We start from the raw sequence: 25,303 nt of genomic DNA on the forward strand, positions 1-25,303 counted from the left end.
AGAAATGAGGAATTAGTAGCCATGCAACTTGGAGTGAAAGCCTTTCACTTTGGAGAATTCTGACATTCGTTCTTGACGTCTCTTTTGTTGTTAGGCGTGTGTGAGGATAATGGTGGTTGCCAGCACCTGTGTCTGCCGATATCAACAGGAGGTATGCGTTGTGATTGCAGTGCGGGATACCAGTTGCACACTGACAATCATGCCTGCGTCCCCGCCTTAGGTACGTTGCCCACTGAGTTGAAAAATATTGATATCGACTCGTTAGTCACTGTAGTACCCTAAACCACCCTGTATGTTTACTCCCTGTAGTGCCTGAAGCCACCGTGCACTCGGTAGTTTTATGGGTTATTGAGTGAATAAACACAATGTACTGTTGTACAGTGTAGTACAGTTAATAATGGGTTAAACCATGTTACATTTGTGTTTTATCATGTTATATTGATTTCAAATTGTGTTTCATTATTGTTTATCAATTAAGAAATGGTTTAAGCCCACAAAGTAGTCATTCAATTGTGCAAGTATGTAGTCATGAAAATTACAATGAAACATGCACAACTTGGATGGGAGATAGCTACACAAATAGAAAGGTTCAGTAGGCTTAATAAGTGTAACACCAATGACATGTTTGAGCAATCAAGAACTGTGGTCATTTTATATGCAAATGTTTAGTTATATCATTTGAGTACCCAGTCTTGAGTGACATAGTTTGAGTTTGAGTCTTGAGTCATATTGTGTGAGATCTGGAGTTTCATGGTATATTGCGAGTGTTGAGTTGATTGGGTTGAATTTGAGACTTGATTGCTTGATTTGAGAGTAACTGTTGAGTCATATGGTAAATATTTAGCCATTTACTTCAAGTTTTGGAGTCTTTCTGAGCGTGAGTCTTGAGTTGGATGTGATTCACTTGCTGATTTTTACTTTGCACAATTTTGCTGAGCAGGATCTTCTGCTTGGCAGTATTATTACATTCCTTTGTGCCGGTTTGATTGTCCAGATATTCTCTACGATGACTTCCTGTTTGCTTCGGATACTTACCTGCACAGCATCTTCCAGTTTGATCTGTCCAATCCTAGCTTGAACTACTCTGCCCTCCAGCTGGATACCAGGACCATTGAGAACCCAGTGGCACTCGCCTACGATCCCATGACTGCACAGGTAATAATGTTTGATTTGAATTTGGCATTGAGGTAGGGTTTGGTTTTGTTCTTCATCAACAGAATTTTGTCATAACCAGGGGTGTGATTTTTCCGGATTTCCGGATTTTTAGTCTAACGTCTGCGGAAGTTTATGCGGATTCCGGATTTCCAACGTTTTCTGTTTCCAGATAAATATCGCCCAAAAACTTCTGGCGAAATATAGGCCCTAATTTACGATAATGGATGGACTGGTGACACAAGTCTAATAAGCAGTGCGGTCAAGAACCTGATAGACATCAATGCAGTGTGCGCAGTGGAGTACTTGAGGACCAGACTAAAAATAATTTTCAATGGGTTTGCACCTCATGTTTGTATATTGCGTGTGGAAGTGTGTGTATTGTGCATGTATTGTGCAGTGACGATCATGAGCTAGCAATTCGCAAACACATTGGTGTCAATATTGCCGCGATTTTGTCAAGGAATTTAAGAGTATGGGTTGGAAGAACTTGGACTAAAGTGTTTTTTTTGTGTGAATCGTTTCTTTCTCTCTGCAAACATGCAAAAGTAATAACATCATACACAAAAAAGACATTTTTTTAATCAATCGCGTATGGATTATATTATTTTAATGACCAGACATTTTTTCCTAATTTTTCCCCCATTTGTTTTCTTTACTGAAGCGACGAAATTTGCAAACATTACAGAAATTACAGTACATAAAATGTACATGCCCTATATATGGACATACGTGAATGTATGTATACATTTACATCTATACAAGTACATGTACAATAATACATGTACATGTACATGTATACATGTCAACCGAAGTTCATGGATTTTTCATTTTTGTCCAATCACACCCCTGCATAACTTTTGATTGAGTGCTGTCATAGAGCTCGGGAGAAAGTATATATTCACAAGCTTGCTTGGATGAGACTCAATCAAACGTTGGTTTGAGATCTGGATTTCCAGTTGGCCCCCCCCCCTTTCTCAACAAAGGGACTGCTTTTGCAAGACAATACAGCTGATGCTTTTGTCTTTAAGCTGTGTATTGAAACAAAAGGGTTCGTTGTCTTCAATGTTATGCCCAAAGGACTTTCCTTTTATTGCATACTTCCTTGCAGGGTGATATTCTTGAGCTTTTTGCTCTGCTGAAAAAAAATATTCTAGGGTTTTTTCTCTTACATGCAAACAATGGAAGGAAGGTAGTTTCGTACAAAAAAAGTACAAACTTAAGAAAAAATATTTGTTTATGTCTTCCAACACAGTTTTAAAAGTATGTGCCGTGTGCAAACAAATGTACTTACATTAACATTAACCTTTCTTGATGCAACAAGGTGTCATAGTCTCTGGGACCTTGTTGCATTGAGCTATCAACACCAGTGAATAAGCTGTCCCTTCTGAGACAATGGGAGCTAGTCCCATTGAACAATGCCAAAGTTGTATCCTGCTGCAGTTGGCAACTGGACACGGGTCGCACTAAACAGCGTCAACACAGCGTCAACACAGCGTCAACACAGCGTCAACACATGACAGAAGCGTCAACACACCGTCAACACATCCAAAACACATTCTGAATTGACAAAAAGGGCATATAATTGTGAAACATACAATAAAAGAGAATTTCCATTGGATTGAGTTTCCATTTCGTTGTTAAAAATATCGTATTTTCACGCGAAAAAAATGACCTTAACTTGCACGGCCGTTGTCCGCCATCTTGACTTCGCACAAAGCTTGGACTACACCATTTCAAGTAGGGGTGTGTAGGTAATGACATTATCTTGTCATAAACAACAGAGGGCGCCTTGCTGCAGACTGTTTTAAACTTTTTCTCGCTTTACAGTAGGAACCATCGGATTTTTTTTTTTTTAATTTAACTTATGAGGCTATACACCCCGTCTAATAAAACTATAAATAAATAAAAAGCCAGAAGGACTAACATGAGGATTACACTCCAAGACTACACATCAAGACAGCAAAAAAAATCCATTTAAAATATTTCATTTCATTTATTATTTCGCAAGAATAAAAACAAACATGCATGAAAAACAACAAGTGCAATTTATACAATAATGTAAATACCAACGAACAAGTAAAGAAAATTAAACAACAAAGGCAATTGCAGCGTAAACACAGCATTAAATTGTTAGTCTTTGCAGATATTTTTAACACTGGCGACCCCGGCCGCGTCCCTCTCTGTTGGTTTATTGTACAATGCTATCACCCTTTAGAATAATGGTATGGTCCGCGCTGCCACTGAGGCAACATGGCGGGTGTTCGGCAGCCGATTTCGGAGCGGCACGGGGAGCCAATTTTCTTGAACTAAAAATCGCGATTTTCAGACGTTTAACCTATTGATTTTAAGCACAAATCTTGTTTCTGTCCATACTGTATGGGTTACATACTGCTTTTGTCAATATTAATGCATTTTGGATGTGTTGACGCTGTGTTGACGCTGTGTTGACGCTTTGGAGTGTGTTGACGCTGTGTTGACACTGTTTAGTATGACCCCTGGACACAGGTAGTTAGGAGGCTTAGGATAATACTCAAGAATCAGGATTGGAATGCTTCTAATTCAAAAATTGATACTATTTCATCTGTCACTTGTCGGGAACTGACATGTGATGTAATGTCTCATTTGAAAGCTCATACTATCAGCGAATTGATTCAAACTTGATTGTTAGGGTACCTGCCCTCCATGACATGGACGTACCATCTTTGACAGTGGATGTCTATTTTGTTCATGATTTGTTGCACAGGTGTACTGGTCGGATGTTGTGCAGAACACAATACGCAGGGCATACATCATCAATGGCTCGCAGGAGATTCTGTTCACGCATGAGCATGTGGAAAGTTAGTACATTGATCTCTCAGGTTAGATGTGAGCAAAAAGTTACCCTTTTAGACCATCGGCAAATTTCATGAAGCTGCTGAGCCCAGTACTTTCCTAAGAAGTACACTTTCGTTCTTTTCAAACTGATTCCTTTCTAGGGCATGCGTACTGCGCGATGTCGTGCAGAATGCAGCTGTGGCGGTGCGCTGTGAATTTAGGACTATGAAATACTGACTCACTGGTAGTATTGAGCATGCCTACATGAGGATTGTGAATGTTCAACCAATAAAACGGTAAAACGCACCGAATTTCATAGGAGTCCAAATTTCATGTGACACTGGAAAAGTGTTTAAGACCAGCGAGCCGGTCTTTTTCCATTTAAGACGGGCCACGTGATGGGCTCTCGACTAATGGGAATGGGTAAACTGTCTTAGGTATTTATGAATATGTTTTTAATTGTATTACCTTTCTGCCGCATTTGCTCTTTGACCTCTCAGCACCAGATGGCCTGACAATTGACCCTGCCTCTCGTCTTCTCTTCTGGACTGACATGGGCTTACCCAGTATCCAGGTGGCCCATCTGGACGGCAGCGATCGCAAGATTCTGGTCCGCACAGACATAGAGCACCCACGGGCCATCCTAGCAGACCCAGGCAACGGGTAACATTGGACTGGATTGTTGTGGAAGGGGAATGTGGAAAGAGCATGGCTGAACATGTCCCCTTGTAACATCTGACCATTTGCGAAAGCCCAGTGTTCCTTTTCAAATAATGTTGCACAATATTGTGAATTTCTGTTCATTGCTTAAGGCACTTGGTCACTGTACACAATGTATGTGCTGATTACAACACATCAGCAAGACCCCCCCCCCCTTAAAAAATCCTGGAATTCAATACATCAGCCAGCCCCCCCCCCTCCCCCCCCCCTTTTTTTTAAAAATCTTGGAATTTAATACATCAGCCAGCCCCCGACCCTTAAAAATCCTGAAATTTAATACATCAGCCAGCCCCCCCCCCCTTTAAAAATCCTGGAATTTAACAAATCAGCTAGGCCCCCCCCCACCCCACCTTTAAAAATCCTGCAATTCAGATTTATAAGGGCTGTGTACTGACGTTCATCTTCAAGTTGTTTATCATGGGGTGTGGGGAAGCAGCACAAGAGAAATAGCATTGAGTAGCAATGAGTTTGGTTTTCATTATTTTGTTTTGAACCAACAGGCTTCTATATTGGTCAGACTGGGGACAAGTAGCCAAGATAGAGCAGGCTTACATGGATGGGAGCAACAGGGTGGTGCTGGCTAACACCTCACTGGCATGGCCGAATGGACTGGCTCTGGATTTCAGAGGTAGGTCAACAGAATAAACAATGCAGGCCAATTCGGGCGATTCACAATGCAGTGCGCCACCAAGAGTTTGCCATGGAGAGTCCATTTTTCAAGTTTACAAAACATGACCCATTTGAACGAGTGTCAGTAGACAACTTGAGCTAATTTGTTATAGATTGGGGCATAGCGTTCTGCCGCCGTACAAAAAAACACCATATTGATAAAAAAAGAAAAGAAAAGGGCAAATGTATACTCAAATCATACGCTTACGAAACTACTGACCGGAAAAACTAACAATTTCAAATGTCCCGCGCGGCGATTTTGTCGACCATCTCCCACAATGCACTGGGAAAAATGAACTCTCTGTGGCAAACTCTGGGTGGTGCACTGCTTTGTGAATCGCCCAAATTGGAAAAAGCCTATTGAACTGAAGGATGTAACATTCTATTTCTCCCATTCTTGTAGTCGAGAAGGATCACAAGTTCATCACAAGCCATCCAGCCCCAAATTAATGCACAAGCTTTTCAAGCAAGCTTTTACAAAGGCATTCCTTTGCTATTCTCGTTCCCATTACTTGTGACCGTATTTGAGAATTGACTTTGATTTCCTTCTAATCACAACTTAGTCACAAGCCAATCACAACGTAGTCACAAGCCAATCTTAACTTAGTCACAAGCGAAATCACAAGTCAAATCACCATGCACACTTGAGACTTGATAACGTGTGATTGATATGTGTCTTGATTTTTGATGACGTGTTATTAATTGATTCTAACTCTTCTTTTTTTTCCCATTCAATCTAGCCAACAAGCTGTACTGGTGTGATGCCAAGACAGACAAGATAGAGGCCCTGGACCTGAGCTCCATGACCCGGGTTGTTCTCATCGACCTTGGCCCTAGCAACCACCCCTTTAGCATTGCCCTGCATGGTCCCTACATCTACTGGTCTGATTGGTCCAAGCGTGCCCTCATGAGGGCTGACAAGGACACAGGGGCCAACAATGCTACCGTGGGGTCAGCTGACTTTGCGCGACTGAACGGGCTATATGCCTACAGCAGTCAGGATCATGATCCCTGTGAGTGGCATCATTCATCTTTGTTCCATTTACTGATACTAGAGCTATACCCAACATGCAGCTGTTAACATTGGCAATTGGGCTGGATTCAGGAATTTATAAGCATGACAGTCAGGGGTAACGGTGGTCTTGCTCTGATACATCGTATTTGTAACAGTTGAGCTGCATATGACTTTGTATGCTCCCAGGAAGTTGGATTGATCTGAGAACTTAAAGGCTTGCCAATCAGGGGTAATAGTAGTCTTTTTCCAGAATAGTGATTCCATAATATCAAACAGTTAATAAGCATGTGGGCCTCTAAAGTAGGGAGGGTTTGTTTCTGGATCCTTAGAATCAGTAACGTGCTACAACAACAAAACTGTGCCTGATCCAGATCTTAAGTCACGTGACTAGCCAAAAGTAAATATGTAGTAATAATATTAATAATAATTACCCTGGATTGGACATTTGGGAGACATTCCCATAAACTTGTGCACAAATGTTTTCAAACTTAAATGTGCCCTAACCCAATATTCCCTTGTCCTTTTTCCACGAATTTCGGTACGTTTACTAATTAGACCACAAGCAACAAAAATAACCTAATTGCGACGGTAAAATTTTGCCTCTAAAGGGGGGCTCTGACATTAGGGAGACATGAAAATGTCTCCCTAATGACCGATGTCTCCCATTGTGCGAAGAAATTACGATAAAGTGTCTCCTTAATGTTACCATTACACGTATAATGTGGTGCTTATATAACGTTTAATACGAAAGGTATCATAGTGCTTAACAATTAGTGTCGATTGTTAGTCACCATTTTGATAATCACACTGATCCCCCTCTCGGGAAGGATCCTTGAGATCCGTGATCCAGATCAGGATCCGAGCAAAACAAACGAAAGGATCCCAAATCCGGATCAGGACCTATGCCAAACAAACAGGCCGTTATAGTCTATTTGAGCATTTGAAGAATAGTGTGATGCCTGATAATGCTGGTTATCAAGATGTTAACCACCATACCCTGCAAGAAATGCCAAGCTGACAGTGTTCTGATATAATGCAAATGAATATCCAGCTATCATCTGGTGCCCCTTCTAACCCACTCCGCTTGAAGTCTTTGCTGACTTGCTGTATTGCATCCACTATGCATGGAGGGTAGTGGCATGACATACCGATTCGCAAAATATTACCCTCAGAGAGTAGAGTTTAGCCTTCTCACCCTTGACTTTTTGCTTGGAATCCTTCTGATTCCTCTAGTCTTCCACTCCAGGACTATACTCCATACTTCAAAGTTTTCAAAGGGCATCCAATTTTGGTCATGAGCTCTCGGACAGCCGTGAGAAAGCAGTGCTTATAAAACTACATCTGTGAAGGGCATACCTTGTTTAAATTGACGTCAAGCCCCATAGAAAGTAGTATCGGCTATTAGCCGTAGCTTTCTCAATCCCTCAGAATCCTCCAAAAATGTCTGGTAGGTTTTGAAGAATCATGGCAGGTCAGGGTTAATCATGAAATAATCTGACTTGTGTGATGCTTGTGTTATTCAGTTTCCAATGCCTGCGTGGATGGTCCTTTAACCAACGGCGGTTGCTCCAGTCTCTGTCTTCCAACACCCACCTATCGAGTCTGTGCTTGCCCAGATGGAAGCACTCTGGCCCCCGATGGATTATCTTGCTCTGGAAGTATGTCTTAATTCTCTTCTCTCTTTAAATTTTGTTTATTAATTAAAAAAAAAAGAGATATTTATGTTTACAAAATGTTTCATGAAAATGGTGTTAGCAAAACCCATAGGAATGGATTTGGAGTACAAACAGCCACCAAACATTCATTCAGGGTGAGATATTTCAGGATTTTTCCTAATTTCAAAATTTTTTGTCAGGATTTTTCCAGATTTCATGATTTTTAAAGAATCCGGTTTGAATGTGGAATTCCTGAGGTTTTACTGTAACTTAATGGTTTTAACCTATAAAGGTTTATAGATTCAAAATAAATGGGTATATTAAGGGTTACCTTTAGGCAAATGCAAACATGTACCATACACCCTACTTTGCTTGGGGTCCTCGGTGGCAAACATGTACCATACACCCTACGTTGCTCTGGGGTCCTCGGTGGCAAACATGTACCATACACCCTACGTTGCTTGGGGTCCTCGGTGGCAAACATGTACCATACACCCTACGTTGCTTGGGGTCCTCGGTGGCAAACATGTACCATACACCCTACGTTGCTTGGGGTCCTCGGTGGCAAACATGTACCATACACCCTACGTTGCTTGGGGTCCTCGGTGGCAAACATGTATCATACACCCTACGTTGCTCTGGGGTCCTCGGTGGCAAACATGTACCATACACCCTACGTTGCTCTGGGGCCCTCAGTGGCAAACATGTATCATACACCCTACGTTGCTCTGGGGTCCTCGGTGGCAAACATGTATCATACACCCTACGTTGCTCTGGGGTCCTCGGTGGCAAACATGTACCATACACCCTACGTTGCTCTGGGGTCCTCGGTGGCAAACATGTACCATACACCCTACGTTGCTCTGGGGTCCTCATTGGCAAACATGTACCATACACCCTACGTTGCTCTGGGGTCCTTATTGGCAAACATGTACCATACACCCTACGTTGCTCTGGGGTCCTCGGTGGCAAACATGTACCATACACCCTACGTTGCTCTGGGGTCGTCATTGGCAAACATGTACCATACACCCTACGTTACTCTGGGGTCCTCGGTGGCAAACATGTACCATACACCCTACGTTGCTCTGGGGTCCTCGGTGGCAAACATGTACCATACACCCTACGTTGCTTGGGGTCCTCGGTGGCAAACATGTACCATACACCCTACGTTGCTCTGGGGTCCTCGGTGGCAAACATGTACCATTCACCCTACGTTGCTCTGGGGTCCTCAGTGGCAAACATGTACCATACACCCTACGTTGCTCTGGGGTCCTCATTGGCAAACATGTACCTTACACCCTACGTTGCTCTGGGGTCCTCGGTGACTCTCAAACCCTCTGCTGATTATTTTGTGGATTTTTCATTTTCCCCCAATCTCTCCCCCGATTTATTGTCTTGTAAATAAATATCAATACTCTACTATTTTCATGTGGTACCACACAATCACAAATGTATTTGGAGTCTTTTAAATAAAAAAACATTCAAACTCATAGGGAAAATTTGAACTTAATCATGCTACTCAAAAAAAATGAAAACAAACTGCTGAATATTTATTTCCTAGTGCAAAAAAATACCATTTCAACAAAGGAATTCACAATAAATCTTGGAGTTTTTCAGTATATGGAGTGCCTGTACAGTAACCCCGAGGCCCAAATTTCAAATCTTAGGTTATGCAACTTTAAGTGATGTACCTGGAGTATATGAGTGATGGGAATCTGGATATGACCATGTCAGTGGGCCCCACAGATCATTTGAGGATGCTAGCTTAGCCCTTACAGCTTTCAAGATTTATATAATGTGAACTTGTTCCCAGAAAATAAGAGCAAAATCACAGGATGTCATTTGTTTTAATTCCCCCCACCCCTACCCTCTCCTTCCCCCCCCCCCCCCTAATAAGAAACAAATCCAAAACATTATGCACAGTTATGTTATACTGTGGTGCCAGAGAAACCGGTTGCGAACAAATATTGGCAGAGACCACCCTGGTTAATGCTCTGCCCACATTTGTAACGTCATAGCAAGTTTTAACACTGCAAAGTCACAGAAGTTGGAAACATTTCAACCCCTGCATGTTTTTGAGACGTACAGTTTGTTAAACCTTTATGCAAAGTGTAAACTAGCCTCCATGCCTCTTCATGTGTATTTTCAGTCACGTCTTGTGACCATTAAAAATAAATGCCTATACATGTACATAATTGTTAGGGCCTATATGGACCCTAAAGCCTTCATCTTCAAATTGAGGGTTTCAAGACTGTTATGGTTAATAAAGGAATTTGTAATAAAAAATGGTTGCATATCAAACTTTCAGCCATTCAGTGTCCAGCGACCTTCCCCCACGGCAATGTGCAGGCAGACTGCCAGCGTGTTCCGGGTTCCACGTGCAATGTAGAATGCGACACAGGGTACCAGCCAAGAGACAGTCGCATCAGCTGCGGCCCTAGTGGATTCTGGGATGCTGCTACTGATGCTATCTGCGAACGTAAGTTGTAGAAATTACACTTCGTCTAGTCAGTTTTGCGTTTGCAGGATATACCCTAAAAATGGACCTTCACTGATGTAGAGCATTGTTGTTTGGACTGAGTATTTCCAAATTTCTTTGGTTGTTTCCTCCCTTCACCTCCAGAGGTGAGATGTCCTTCGTTGTCCGTGCCTTCACATGTCACCGTCGTGGCTTGCCTGGCACCCTACTTCCATGGTAACCGCTGTCAATTCCGCTGCCGGACCGGCTACACTCGTGTCAGTGGTAATCATGAGTTGATGTGCATGGAGGATGGTCAATGGTCTGATACCCTGCTCACATGTCAAGGTGGGTGTAATATCCAACACGGTGGGGGTACTCTCCAATCAAGACTCCAGACCCATTGCATGGTTTTCAGAGAAAAAAAAAAACACTTTTTTTTACGAATTTAGTTGAAAACAATGGTATATGTAATGAAAGAAAATTGAGAATACATGTATTTCCAATTGTAGCAAAATATTAGTAGACGTCATTTTTCCAACAAAAAATTGCATAATTGTGGAAGACAAATTCTCTGAGGTGCATCCTGTGCCCGCAGAACTGTGCATGCAATATCAGAAATGCTACAAACCTTAAAGATGGGGCCAGTGTAATCAGCTAAATTTATCCACCACGACCTTTGACCTGTATCTCTTTAGTCGTGAACTGCCCAGCGCTGCCAGCCCTCCCTAGTGCCATCTACACACCCTCTGAGTGCTCAGCTGTTCCATCTGCTTACAACACCACCTGCCATGTCCTCTGTCGTCATGGTTACCTTCTGAGTGGCGTGGCTTCGTACACATGCCAAGCCGATGGTCAATGGACTGATGCTGACAGGCAGTCTGGTTGCATGGGTAAGACCAGTGTCTGCTAAACATTCATGTTACCGACCAAAATGACACATTTGTATCTTGCTATTCACTGATTCTCAGCACTTTTTTTTCCCATTTTTGTTTTTTTAACAGCACATAATTTTTTAAAGCAATGTTCTCTTCTAAGCAGTTAGGTCCTGATAGCTAACCACATAGTTTTGCACTTATGATCACCATTTTGAGCGAAGCACTGGCACAGAATTCTGCCCAAACTTCAAGCAATGAATCCTTTATTACAAGATGTATACGTGCATGTACATTGATCCCAGCCAGATTTCCTTGCTAGCTTGTGTAATAGGCTATTTTTCATGTTCAGCCTGAGAATTTTTGCTAGGGAAAGCAAAGATTTGGACATGACCTAACACTGAAATGAGAAGTTCATGTTATGTAAAAAACAGGTACAAAGGGAGTTAAAAAAACAAGCTTATGCCTTGTCCAAATATCGTCTTGTAAGTCCTTTACGTTGAGTGTTTTAAAGCTTTGACATGGGAGACTTCCACGAAAAAGCATCAGCAGACTCCAGCAATACCTTTACCATAGACCATAATTCATCTGTCAATTTGTCTCCACAGACATAGCGCCGCCTGACTTTCATGAGTCCTGTCCAACCAACTTCAACGTCACGGCTGACTCAGGCCAGATCACAGTGAACGCCACGTGGCCTGAACCGCGCCCAGACGACAACTCGGGCGAGGTTCCCGTCATTACTAGCAATGTCCGTCAGCCGTTACTGCTAGGGGAAGGCAGGCACTCTGTGACGTACTATGCCAGTGACTCCACTGGTAATACCGCAATCTGCAGCTTTATCATCAAAGTCATAGGTAAGCCTAAAAATGCAACACATGTATCAACCACCCCAGTACCAATGTTGCAGTTAGTTGACAAGGAACCCACACCCGGACCTCATTCATTCATTAGACATAGGCATTTGCCCGTGGTCTCCTCCTCAAATTATACACAGTTGGGATCACTGGCTCCGCTCCCACCACAGCCCGTCTTTCCAGTGCTGCTGCTGTCAGTTCAATGGTGTCACCATTCTCGGATGTTGTCCACCCAGTGCATTTAAGTTGATTTTTACATGAAGTGTGGACACAGACCATCCAAACAATAAACGTATGCAGCTGTGTTCAACAAGCTGGCATGTTACTATAATTTTGCCATCAACACTTCATGTAAAAATCACTTTAAAGGTTTTTTTTTTATCCCTCTGATGGTGTTAGCACAATTTCTGGAAGAGTATGGAATGCACTGATGTGATAAAGTAGCTTGGATTTTGTTTAATGGAACCAACTTTTTAACAGCCACAATTTTTCGGGGTGTTTTTGTGAACAGATGGTTTTGATTCTTTAAATAACAAACTTGTGTGCAACCTATTCCAAGAAAGGAATGAGTTTTCATACTTGTCGGGCCGTGGTGAATTCATCACATGATGGGCATAGGTACCGGTAGATGAAACACTGCTGAAGAATCAACATTATAGAAGTCCTGATATTTGTCACTTGGGACTGTGCTTAAGCTAGGCAGGTTGAAATCCAAGAAACAATTAAACACAATGCTGCATGAAATTTGACAATTTGTAATTGTATTGTATTGCATAGTGCATTGCATTGTCATAATAATCTGAACATGCACTCTCTCTTTTTTTTGCCTGTGTTTTGCCTTGCCTGTAGTGCTGTCCTGCGATATGCTTGGCCACCCAATCAATGGCTACTTTGAGCATTGTACCCAGCACCTGGGCTCAGTCTGTACCATCCGATGTAATGAGGGTTTTGCCGTACATGGCTCAGAAGAGCGGGTCTGTCTACAGGAGTTTGAGGGTAGCATGGTGTGGACGGGCAGTCCGGCCAGCTGTCCAAGTGAGTAACGATCACTATGCTTCAGTGTCAGTAACCAAGCAGACAGAAGTGACCACTGACAAAAAAAAAACAAATAAGATGCCTAACTTGCAGGATAACACTTGGCGATCATCATTTTCTTAATGAGTCTGGTCCATAGTTTCAGACAATACAAAGCTATTATTTCTACTCTAAATTCTTAGCGTAGGGTGCAGGGGAGGGTGGGGTGAGGGGTGCAGGGGAGGGTGGGGTGAGGGGTGCAGGGGAGGGTGGGGTGCAAGGGAGGGTGGGGTGAGGGGTGGAGGGGAGGGTGGGGTGAGGGGTACAAGGGCACAGGCCTGGTCAGTGTTGTAGTCGAGTCCATCACATGCTATTGTTACAGTTCATTTGAATAGCTTGTGGTTTGATGTGAGACTGAAGGACTTATGATGGACTTACAGGGACTTGTGGGGACTTGTGATGGACTCAATTTCAACACTTGGCCTGGTGAACTTCCCTTGGCTGCACAACTGAACTATGGGCCATTTTCAGCTGTAAATGTGCTGTGGGGAGAACATGAATTTCATTTTTAAAAAGTTTACATTATGTAGTACCTTATTTCCATTACAAAAGTACCGATTCAATGAAATATGTTTTGTCTTTTTGTATAATACTATTGAAGTTTTCATTGAAAGATTTTGTTATCGCTCAAGAAGACATTGAATATTACACAGCTGCCCCCCCCCCCAAAAAAAAGGTGCCTCAGAAAGTTGATGGGTTGAGCACAATTCAGCACAGTTCAAACAGCCACTCGATGCTACTATAGTTTGCTGAGATTAACTTTCAAATATTAGGGTTTTGCCCATCTCTGCAGTTTCTGATAAAGAAATGACATACATGTATAATTAAAGACATGAAAACAATTTGAGGAAATGCCAAAATAGGGCTGGATAGATCATTTGATAGATGCCAAGATGGTGTCACAGATGTCACAGGTTCAGTCACGCTTCGTTATTTCTACCAAAATTTAATCAAAAGAAAATAATGTATCACTGCTTCATTCTACTTGCCAATCAAAGTTATCTGAAAAACACACTGTACAAATTCCTGTAAGGTATCTTCTCCACAGGCAAAAAAAAAATCATAAAAAGTTTAATGTTTATTTTTCTGCTGCTTTGTTTACCAGTGATTGAGTGCAGGGAGCCAGCTACCTCCCTGAGTGTCATGAGCGACTGCTCCCCGCCTTTCTATTTCCGGGACGAGTGTAGCTACGCATGCGGCCCTGGATATGAACGCATCAGAGGATCTGAACGCAGGATTTGCATGGACACTGGCCTGTGGTCGGGCACTGAGCTACAGTGCCAGCGTAAGGACAAATTCATTCTTGCCCAACTAAGAATAATAATCCACACGCATCTCGTATTAATAACCAGGAATTTCTGTCAAAGGCTTTGCCATCGTAACATTATGGTGAAGTGTCATAGCCTTTAATAGAAAACAATACTCCTTTTCGGATAGGTCTTACTCTTTAACTTCCCATGTTGGAATAAAATACCCACTGCTACGACTGTGTTCTACTCTTTTCCCTTAATTGCCCAAATAGGAATGACATGTCCACCTCTACAAGGAGTAATGTGCCAGTGTCTACTCCCAAGTTTCACTGTTTGAATTACCTATGAGGAATAATGTGTCTCTCTCTACAGCACTGACATTAATCCTATTCTTAAATTGTCCAAATAGTAATAACATTTCACCTTAAATTGTCCAAATAGTAATAACGTTTCGCCCTGCAAACTAAGGTTGTGCTGCGTTCCAATATCTTGTCTAGAGCCATTGTCTAGGTCTTGACAGATAAGAACTACAGGGGAACAAGCTGACAATAGACATATCCATAGCTATGGAAGCTTGTTTTGAATACAGACTTACTGTTCTTTAACCTTTTAACCAGTTCACGCCAGGATTATTTGGACAAGAACAGAGGTGCAGGATTATTTTTCACTCGACCTCATGACATCTGGGGCTACTCGGCCAGGGGGCGACTTGACACAATCATCTGACCAGACAGAGAGCCTACCTTTGAAATTAGCACCTGCTATTGAAAACTGGAAGTGGAAAATCCACCATTTTGTGCAAAAAAACTTGACAGATTTATCAACTAACATGGGAGACTTATCATCGTATAAGGTTACTGTGATCTTACAAATGATGAGTGCAACCTCAATTGACGTATTTTGGAGAGGGGGTTCATTATACACTCGGGTTGCGAAATTTGTAAGATCGACGGTGAAAGGGTTAACTGCGCCACCTATTAATAATGTACCCCATATGAAAACTTTCTCTGTCTTTAACCGCCAAATACGACATGTATCTCCTCTTCTCATGCGGGCTTTTACCCTTCTTCTTAACTGTATGCACAACTAGGAGTCAGGTTGGCATAGCGGTACTTTCCTCGTCTTCCACCGTTGCGACCCGGGTTTGAATCCTGCCCGGGCCAACATGTGGATTGGGTTTGCAGTCCCTGCCTGATTCCGTGGGTTTCCCCCAGAATATTCTTCTGGGGTTTACCTCCCACCTCTAAAACTGTAATTTCTTCTCATTCACTTCTCTCTACAGGTTTCTTCAGCCTTGCGAGCTTAATACAGCGCTTAGGGCACTTTTTGGGGAATCCTTGGTTTCAGTACCAGAAGTAATAAATAAAATAAAATATATACATTTTTCCTCCCAATCTGGCAATTAGGAGTGACATGTCCCCCGCTTGTCCAGAGTGACCACACTACCGTAACTTGCCAGTCCCGTGAGAACTTCTTTGGTGACACCTGCACACTGGCTTGTGAGGATGGGTACCAGCTAGTGGGTATTGCAACTCACACGTGTCTGGCAACCGGGGAATGGAGTGACAACGATGATGGACACTTCTGCCAAGGTATGCTTGTTTGAGGGCGGACCTGTGGCACAATTCTACAGTTACAATTTGGGTTTTTGGTGGATTAGAAGTGTCTTGTTTACAGTCAAGGCCCAATGACATGGCTCTGCACCACAGAATTCTGTGTGGATGGTTGACGTGTTGTGCCTACAGCACTTGTACAGGAATTGTGCTCATTCTGCACTGAATCTTATTATATAAAAGCCTATGAATACAGACGTTCACACACATTCTTGCCTACACTAAGCAGAGCTAATGTGTAGTTATCATGACTTGGACTTGCAGTCTGAATACTTCCCAAACAGTGAGAATTATCTAAGTATCGGAACCACCAGTTTCTCTGAATGTTTTCAATGCTTGAGTTCCCTAATTCCTACTAAACAAACCGCATTGATCTTCAAATCTTAAACTCGAATATTATTTGTAAAACTTGTGATTTCAGTATCACATATCATCACAGTGGTACGAAAACAGAATATTTTCCTGGACTTCAGGTTTTTTCTTCAGGTGGACTAAATTTATTTACAAATATACAAATAGTTTCAGAATTACCTGTAAGACAGTTTTGGACAATTACTTGGAGTGTAGATTTTTAATTGAATACATTATTCAAAGGGGAATTACTGGTCTAAACGTCTTCTTTTTTTGGGTCCTGTTTCTCAAAGATGTTACAGCCCCTCATTTCAACGGTACATGTCCAGAGGATTTTAGCCTGTTGGCCCCCCGGGGAAGGGATGAGGCCGTGGTCACATGGACCCAGCCTGTCGTCATGGACAATGCTGGCAACCAGCTTAACATCACATCGTCACGGAACCCAGGCGTCGCACTGCCTGAGGGCCTGCATGCTATCCTCATTCAAGCAGTAGACAGGGCTGGGAACCAGGGAACATGCCGCTTTGTGGTCAATATTACAGGTGAAATGAACAACTGGTAACCACTCTTATTCATTTTTGTAAAAGTATGATCCAGAGGGTCTTGAATTTCCTCGAGTGTAAAATGGTTTTCAGAAACTTCTACATGCAGTGTGGACAGCATGCTATTCCATCAATACATGTGCCCATCACATTCCTTTTGGGATGAATAAATGTTCCAATGTGTGCAAAAAACAAACTTGCATTGCTGGTCTGAAGTAAATGTACAAAATTCTCAAAAATTTGGAGTGCCCCACATTTCATGCGCTTTGTATTGCTTTAAACTGAAGTTCTTTCTTTCGGTTTCCATTTTCCTGTGTTTTCACTTATCTGCTGAGGTTATATTGGGTTATAATTGTCAAAATCTTGATGTGAACATGTGCACTTGCAACACCAAGCCTGGCTTACAAAAAGAGGTTTATTTTCATGTTGATAGCCAGATACTTGTTTAAGCTTCAGTCATAGGTTCAGCATTTTCACAACAGACACTCTTCGAAAGCTGGTTCACTTCATATACATTTTTTATATTTTCTAATACAGAACGGTGTTGGGCTGAATAAACTGGTCAAATTGCCAAAATGTACAAAAAAGACTAATCGGCAACGGCCATTTTCTGAGATGGCACCAGGCTCACGTGAGTCGTGCTCAGGTAGCATGCATGCACTCTGGACTCCTTCCACCAAAAGGGTTACCAAAATACACACGTGCCTTGTATTTAAGAACGAATGCACACAGACATGGTTTTGCCTAAAAAAAGGCTTCTAATTTTAGAGAATCTAAATCTGGTTGTATTTTCCAAACTTCGTAAATAGAGAACATGTTATCAAAATTTCCTGTCAAAATAAAGGGAATATTAAAAAACTAATGTACCTTGCAGTTTACATGTTGACAACTAACCACATTATGGGTTATTCTTCAATCTCTCTGTATTCTATGACACAGTGGTGCATTGCCCTTTACACCCATTCCCATCATTTGCCAACTTCCTGGGCCAACGTTGTTACAACTACTACGGCGCCCAGTGCAACTTTAGCTGCGTGGTGGGGTACCAGTTGTCTGGATCAAGCTCTCGGACGTGCGAATGGAGTGGGCGGAGTGGGGAGGCGGCAGCGTGGACCGGGGAGCAGCCAGTTTGTCAAGGTTTGTGTTGTCATGGTCACAAATTATCCACTTCCTAAGTATTAAATCCTTTTGTTTAGAGCTTATTTAAACCAGTTGCTACTTCATGTAAAATTGTAAATGAGAATTGGAATTTGACTCAACAAAACTTTAGCACCGAGTTTCACTGAAGTTGAAATGGTTAAGCTTTTGTAAGTTTACAGTGCCAAGCTTGCATGCCAAATTTGCTCAATTGTCTCATTCAAGCATAAAGAGTATGAATTTGGAGAACATTGTAACCAGAATTGAAATGTCAGTACCTGCTGTAGACTGCTTGTATTTTTAGTGCTCTTGTTACTGACACGAAAATGTATGTTGAAAGTGAATCCTTGTAGTTCAATCATTGAGCTCGCAAAACCAGCTGTACGTGATTTTCATTTTTTTTTTTACAAACTTTGCCTCATTTGGGGGTTTGTATGTATTTCCTGAAAACCAATTATTAGAGTGAATGGGAATGTGCGTGTTCATTAATAGTTGGGTTAATATTTCCAAATAACAACTTTTTCCAATTCAAACATGCAAATGCATATTCCTGTCAGAGAGGTACTAGCCATATAGTCTATGACACTTATCACAGAATCAATTGTCTTCAAACTTGGACAGAATTTAGACATTGTGGTCATTTGAGCTGATATGTATAACTGGCTCTTGTCTGGCAGGCACCGTCTCAAACCAATCGGCTTGCCATGTGCACATAGTTCAATTTGACCCGTACTGACATCATTTCTGTGTCGGTTTTGTGTCTTTCCCCTCTCAGCTGTGACGTGTCCGATGTTTGATTTTTCCGAGGACAGCATGTACGTGGTAGGTTGCGACGCCAAGGCACGCTTACTCCCTTACGGATCACGATGCCAGACCATTTGCACAGAGGGCAAGCAGCCAGTCGCTGGAGGAAGTGATGGGCAGAGAAGGTGCACAGAGGAGGGGACATGGTCTGGCCAGAACATCCAATGCGAGGGTGAGGTTTTGGGTTAGGACTCTACTCACACACTCTTGAGGGCCAATTTGAACTTCTGATATGAATGATTTTGTAAATTCTGTATGCGCTTCCCTAATGTGTTCTTCCTCCAATATGTAAAGCAAGCTACCTACCAAATAAATAAAGCAATACTTGGAAGTCATTTTTAATGATTAATGACAAATTACAAAGTCCAGAGGTAATGAGGACAGGAACAATGTTACACTTCGGAGCCTTTTTATAGAATAACCTACAAACATTACTTGGGTTCAGTTCATGTGCAAGTGTAAATATTGAACCCAGGTCACTTGTTGAACAGAAATTTATCCATTGAGAGCTCAAATGAATTGGTCATCAGTACCCTTTGAATAGGGCATTGGATACAACCAAATGACACTGATTGTGAAGGGAAGACCAAAGGACCTGCCATGTATGGCATAGCAACATAGCAAGAGTATTTGAGGGCTCACACTACAAGCCCCATAGATGACAAGAACAAATGTGTATTTGTCTTTCTGTGCATTCTATTATAGATGTGCACTGCCCAGTCCTGATGCCCCCTTCCTTCGGCGTCATCATGCCTGACAACTGCACCAATGTGCCGTCCCGGTTCCGGACCATCTGTCGCTACTCTTGCATGCCTGGATTTGTCTTGACTGGCGTCTCAGCCACGCTGTGCCTTGCCTCAGGGAACTGGTCCAGTCCAGAGCAGCATGCTTGCCAAGGTTGGAGGCTTGTTATATTGCTTTATATTGTGATTAGCAGGAGTGCCGTATAGTTGTTTCCCTTTTGGAGAGTCAAGTCTGGACTACAAGTCACAAGTAACAGTGGATGACCAATGACAAACGAATCTCTTTGTTGCAGTTTGGTTGAATAGCTTCCCACTTGACTTGTGATTGACTTGTGACAATTTGACCATAACTCTGCTGATCTGATCCCTTTATAATCACTTTATAACAAAATTGTAATGTGAGGTTTAAATAAAGTAAATGTAGTAGGGTTTAGTTTTGAAAAATAGTGCAAAAATACTGGTCCTTAAAAAGACCCTTTTGTCCGAAATACATCCTCTTGGTTTTAAATATGGAAAGTAAGCATTCAAAAACACTGAATTTGGGCTATTTCTGTACAAATGTGAATCTCTAGAGTTTGGCTGAGTTTGACTACATTCCTCGGCTTCACATCAGGAGGCCGTCAAGTGTACAGTTTTTGCGTTCAAACCATGTAAATAGTATACAAAAAAGAGTAAATAACAGAGAAGCTGTGTAGCACTGGTGATGTAGGTAAACAGTACAGACAATTTCAAAGCAGTGTTTACCAAAATTAAGTTCCCAAGCTTCCTGACATTGGTCCTCCTTCAGGGGTAAAAGGACCAAGTTCCGAAATCTTGCGAACTTAATTTTGGTAAGCAATGCTTTGAAATTGTCTGTACTGTTTACCTACATGTTAATAGTACGATACATCCAAGAATCACAATGCCATTCAGAATTGGCACTAAAATGTACCTTGTCAAAAAGGAAAGGAAAACGCCTATCTGCCTATTTCCACTGCAGATATTATGGCACCAGTCTTCCAGGCCCCTTGCCCGCATATCGTCATGGACCTAGTGCCAGACACTTGCACCAATGGCCATGTGGTCAGCTATCAGATGCCATCGGCTGAGGATAACTCCGGCATGGTTAATGTGACTGGAGGTGAGGGAGACGTCATGGGCACGGTCTGGCCATTTGGCATCTATGAGCGCTCCTTCACAGCACGGGATCCCTCGGGTAACACCGCTGAGTGCTTGCTGACAATCAACGTCTTACGTAAGTGGCTTCCTGGTACCCAAGTCTTCTATGGGTACCGCTCAAGTAAATAGGCTTGTGCGGTTCCGGCGGTTCCCCGGTTCTTACTGGTTCCAATATGGGAACCGGAACTGCGAGTCCAATATTTTTAAGAACCAGGTACCCGCTATCTTCGGTTCCGGGCCCAAAAGAATCGGTTCCAGATTGAATTACCTATTATCTGTGAACAAAATCCAAAGCCGAGAATCGGCTCCACAGGAAATCAATCGCGGAGGCACGGCCCGGGACATTCACTCGGGCCGGCTAGTCAAAACAATATTTCACGAGTCGGAGACAAACAGCTCAACAGAGCCCTCTTTGAGTTTGCGGTCGATCGGCCACGAGGCGTGCATATAGAGCATTGAACCCAATACTGGCCCTGTACAATGAATAATAAGCGTTAGGGTAGTACTTGACCTGTAATGGCAGTCAAAACATGTCATGTATGCATTCAATGTATTCATTGTAGTTCATACTGATTGCGAAATGTATTCAAATATTATAAAAAAGCAAAACAGAAAATAAATAAACAGCAGAAATGTGAATTTTTAATTTTTATTATACAGCCCCCCTTTAGAGGCAAAATTTTACCGTCGCAATTAGATTATATTTGTTGCTCGTGGTCTAATTAGTAAACATACCGAAATTCGTGGGAAAAGGACAAGGGAATATTGGGTTAGGGCACATTTAAGTTTGAAAATTTTTGTGCACAAGTCTATGGGGATGTCTCCCAAATGTCCAATGCAGGGTAATAATTATATTATTATTTTTTTTTTGGGGGGGGAGGATTGTATCGCCCCAGCCCACAGATATCCGTTGGTTGATGATCCATACAGTGATGTACAGTAATCGAATCAATCACAAGTCAAAACATAAGTCAATTTACAAGTCAATTGACAAGTCAGATCATGTAACCGGGGATGTCAAAACAATGACAAAGGAATGCCTTTGAACCAGCTCATTTGAATAGCTGGCAGCTTGGCGTGGGACTGGAGGACTTGTGACGTGTGGTGACTTGTGACTGACTCAGTAACAAGTCTTGATCCATAAACCAACCAATCAGATTGTCAATCTTGAGTGTTCCTTCCTTACACCAGAGATTCAGTGTCCAGACTTGCCACATCCAGCCCATGGTGCCGTCGTGTCTCAGACATGTGGGGACCAGTCAGGATCAGTTGCCGTCTTCTCTTGCTATGATGGCTACTTGCTCATTGGTTCCAAGTATCTGGCATGCAGACAGGACGGGCAGTGGAATGCCACTATCCCATCATGCTCAGGTAAACAATTAACATCTGTATACACTGTGTTTGATTTGCCTTACAAGGGCAGTATATTATGGGTTCCGTGCACAAGTACTCCTTCAGTGGCCAGAAAAGGAGACTTGGGGGTGACCTAGACTGGTTCCCGGTCCATCCACTGCGTATTTCGAATGATCCAAGTTATTGGGGGCGGGGATTAGTCTGGGAGACCATCGCAAGTTAAATTTGAACGTATTCGCAGACCGACAATGCCTTGATGCTCAGGCACAAAGACACTATGGCTTAGCTTTGTGCACATTCAGGATAAATAAGTCGTGCGTACTTCGTGGGCGAACCAGTATAGTTTGCACACGCGGTGTCTCGTCCAAGGGGCTCTCAAAAGTGGAAAAAACGCGCCCTCTTTTTGTTGGCGCACGGAGCCCATAGGCAGAGCATCACATGGCTCTGCAAATTATTATGGTTTGTTATATCTCCTAATCCATAGATTCTGCCTCTTGATTGGCTATTTGTAAATACCTTAGACAGTTTACCCATTCCTATTGGTCAAGAGCCAGTCACATGGGTGGTTTTAAACACTTTATTCCTGCACTCCTGCGTTCTGCACCACATCGCACAGGTTGCGCCTAGCGCACACCAATCTCCGTAGAAGGAGATTTTTATCACTACATGCACATAGACACATGGCCAGAGGGATGTTTCACAAAACATGAAGTAAAATTGTTGAACAAAATTATTGGAAAATTGTGAAATTTTTACTTTTTGACCAAAACGTATTTATGAACAGGAATATATACGTGCTTGGGTTGGTATTAAACAAGTATGTTTAAAACTGGCTTGGGCCTGGTCACCGTTCCTTTCCATTCCGGTTTCCATTCCTTAAAGATGCTTTAAGAGCCTACTACATCACGTTTTCTCTTGTTCACAGCTGTGTATTGTAGCCCGTTGACAGCACCAGTGAATGGAACCTTCTCCCCATCACAATGCACGGGCAATGCCGTCGGTTATGACACAACCTGTGAAATGACATGTGCCTCGGGCTATGCACTGATGGGTGATGGATCCACATCATGCAATAGTAACAGCCAGTGGTCCAATGACATCTCCAGCAGCTTTTGTATGGGTAAGGGATATTGGCTGGCTGACCTCCTAACTCACCACCACTGGAAACCATTCACGACTCCGACATCGTTTTGCAAGCAAAAAGGAGACTTTTATTGGTCGTGTCACATTTCACAAACCCTCCTCTAACAACATCCATGTCCCCCCCCCATCCACACAACTTGTCTGAGTCATATGTATATTTAAAGGGAATATACATCATTTGCTTTTGCTGTAATTTTCAGAAATGGATGTAATTGGGGGGTTGGAAATATATAGCAAATATAGTTACACTGACTTTTTTGAGGTTTTGGGTTCGAAAATGCTATAAAAACCAAGAAAAACAATCATTTTCCTGTAGTCTGGTTCCCTGACTCCATTTAAGAAGAAACAGAGCACTTTACATATGTTGGGGAATTGTAAGGTCAGGGAACCGGTCTAGCTTGCTTGTACCCGTTCATAGGTGTGTAATCGATTGCAAACAAGTGCGACGGTCAACTGGGGCCAGTATTTGAAAAAAAAGCCAGTTTTTTCCAATGCTGATCGGCCGATAAGCGTTGGAAATTGATACAAAAATACCACTTTTCTTGAAAATGACAGTATACCAGGTGCCATGATTTTACAGGATGCTTTACACTGTCATTCACTAACAGTCCAGCAAGGTATTTCAAAATGATTTGGTAGTTTTATTTTTTGATGTTTGCAAATGTTGTATTTTCCCTTTAACTGTGAACCACCGAAAGCATTTTGTATTCCTCTCCGATGATGCATTCTTGGATTTTAGCCCTTTTTTCCCCAGAGCCATATGGGCGTGTGAGTCTCCTGTACAGATCACTATGTAAGGGCACATGTTGAACTAGGTCGCATTCAATGTGTTAAGCTTCATTTTCTGGCCATTCTTTTCCCAGATATTACCCCTCCTGAGATGACATGCCCCCCTGCTCAGTTCCATGTCCTGCCCCTCGGTGAATCAACAATCAAAGTCACTGTGGAGACTCCTACAGCTACTGACAATTCAGGTAAGAGTAAATGCCTGTTGATATGGGTTGCAGCACAGCAACACTTGTTTCATACGTGGGCAATTCCACTCTAATGGGCCCAAAAGTGTGACATTTGAGAAGATCTTTGAGTTTTGATAATAAACTAGAATCTTGGTCTCTCAATTTTTGCTGTAAACATTGGAGGCTGTGAACACCTGCAAAGGATATAACTGGTTTTGTATTTTAAAAAATATGGTGGATATTGTTTTTAAAAGTGTTACATACCTAACAAAGGACAGACATTTTAGATAAAGTCACAAAGAAAGATAAAGTCACAAAGAAAGAAAGCATAACATTTAATGATCCGCTAATGTTGTCTGATTTAAGAAGATGTACCCTGGAGGAATGCTATCAGTCAAAACCTAGACAGGTCAGAGTCAATGTGAAGAATTATTTGATATTTTATAATCGGAATTTATACTGGACATTTGTCACAAAATGTCTGTCCCTGTTTGTACGTAACCTTAATCACATCCTAACTTTGAAGCCAGTGCAAAAACTTATCTATTTTTGTTTGATAGCAATGTAAAATGGGTTGATGATGTCAAATGAAAGTGCCTATTAGAAACTGAATTTGTCCTAAGCACCCTTTTCCTTGCAGTGTGTCTGTCCATGTTACATACGTATAACACAGAAAATATACCTGTTATTTTCTCAAATAAAAAAGACATCATCTCTTGTCTTTCTTGTCCTAGTCACTTTCATCTTAGCAAGGAATAGGAAAAAACTAAAGAAAACACTAGCTCATCTTTTACCCTTTATATGCAACATCCATAAACATAACTAATTGGTCCATTAGTGTGGAATTGCCCACATGTCATTGAGTTCCATGCTAGAACGGTAGAAGGTACCTTGTGACCCAAGCTGTGTTTGCATTTTACTTTTGTTGTGGTAAATTCACAAAGACAATGGGTACTTT

General features: G+C 42.1%; 1 protein-coding gene across 2 annotated transcripts in view; it reads left to right on the forward strand.

The window, feature by feature from the left end:
- The window catches only part of LOC119723798 (sushi, von Willebrand factor type A, EGF and pentraxin domain-containing protein 1-like), an 84,461-nt gene that overhangs the window by 33,158 nt on the left and 26,000 nt on the right, over positions 1-25,303 (forward strand). For both annotated transcript variants that reach the window (XM_038194663.1, XM_038194664.1), the window contains 22 exons: positions 95-220; positions 995-1,155; positions 3,899-3,992; positions 4,470-4,632; positions 5,190-5,317; positions 6,099-6,371; positions 7,897-8,031; positions 10,340-10,510; positions 10,655-10,837; positions 11,188-11,382; positions 11,973-12,221; positions 13,071-13,256; positions 14,401-14,580; positions 15,952-16,137; positions 16,803-17,051; positions 17,991-18,188; positions 18,964-19,164; positions 19,698-19,889; positions 20,715-20,969; positions 22,085-22,264; positions 23,172-23,366; positions 24,253-24,363. In XM_038194663.1, coding sequence (XP_038050591.1) covers positions 95-220; positions 995-1,155; positions 3,899-3,992; positions 4,470-4,632; positions 5,190-5,317; positions 6,099-6,371; positions 7,897-8,031; positions 10,340-10,510; positions 10,655-10,837; positions 11,188-11,382; positions 11,973-12,221; positions 13,071-13,256; positions 14,401-14,580; positions 15,952-16,137; positions 16,803-17,051; positions 17,991-18,188; positions 18,964-19,164; positions 19,698-19,889; positions 20,715-20,969; positions 22,085-22,264; positions 23,172-23,366; positions 24,253-24,363 — 4,011 coding nt within the window. The remainder of the gene's footprint in view (positions 1-94; positions 221-994; positions 1,156-3,898; positions 3,993-4,469; positions 4,633-5,189; positions 5,318-6,098; positions 6,372-7,896; positions 8,032-10,339; positions 10,511-10,654; positions 10,838-11,187; positions 11,383-11,972; positions 12,222-13,070; positions 13,257-14,400; positions 14,581-15,951; positions 16,138-16,802; positions 17,052-17,990; positions 18,189-18,963; positions 19,165-19,697; positions 19,890-20,714; positions 20,970-22,084; positions 22,265-23,171; positions 23,367-24,252; positions 24,364-25,303) is intronic.

The sequence above is a fragment of the Patiria miniata genome, unplaced genomic scaffold (assembly GCF_015706575.1).
Source record: "Patiria miniata isolate m_02_andy unplaced genomic scaffold, ASM1570657v1 HiC_scaffold_17, whole genome shotgun sequence".
NCBI classification, from domain to species: domain Eukaryota; kingdom Metazoa; phylum Echinodermata; class Asteroidea; order Valvatida; family Asterinidae; genus Patiria; species Patiria miniata.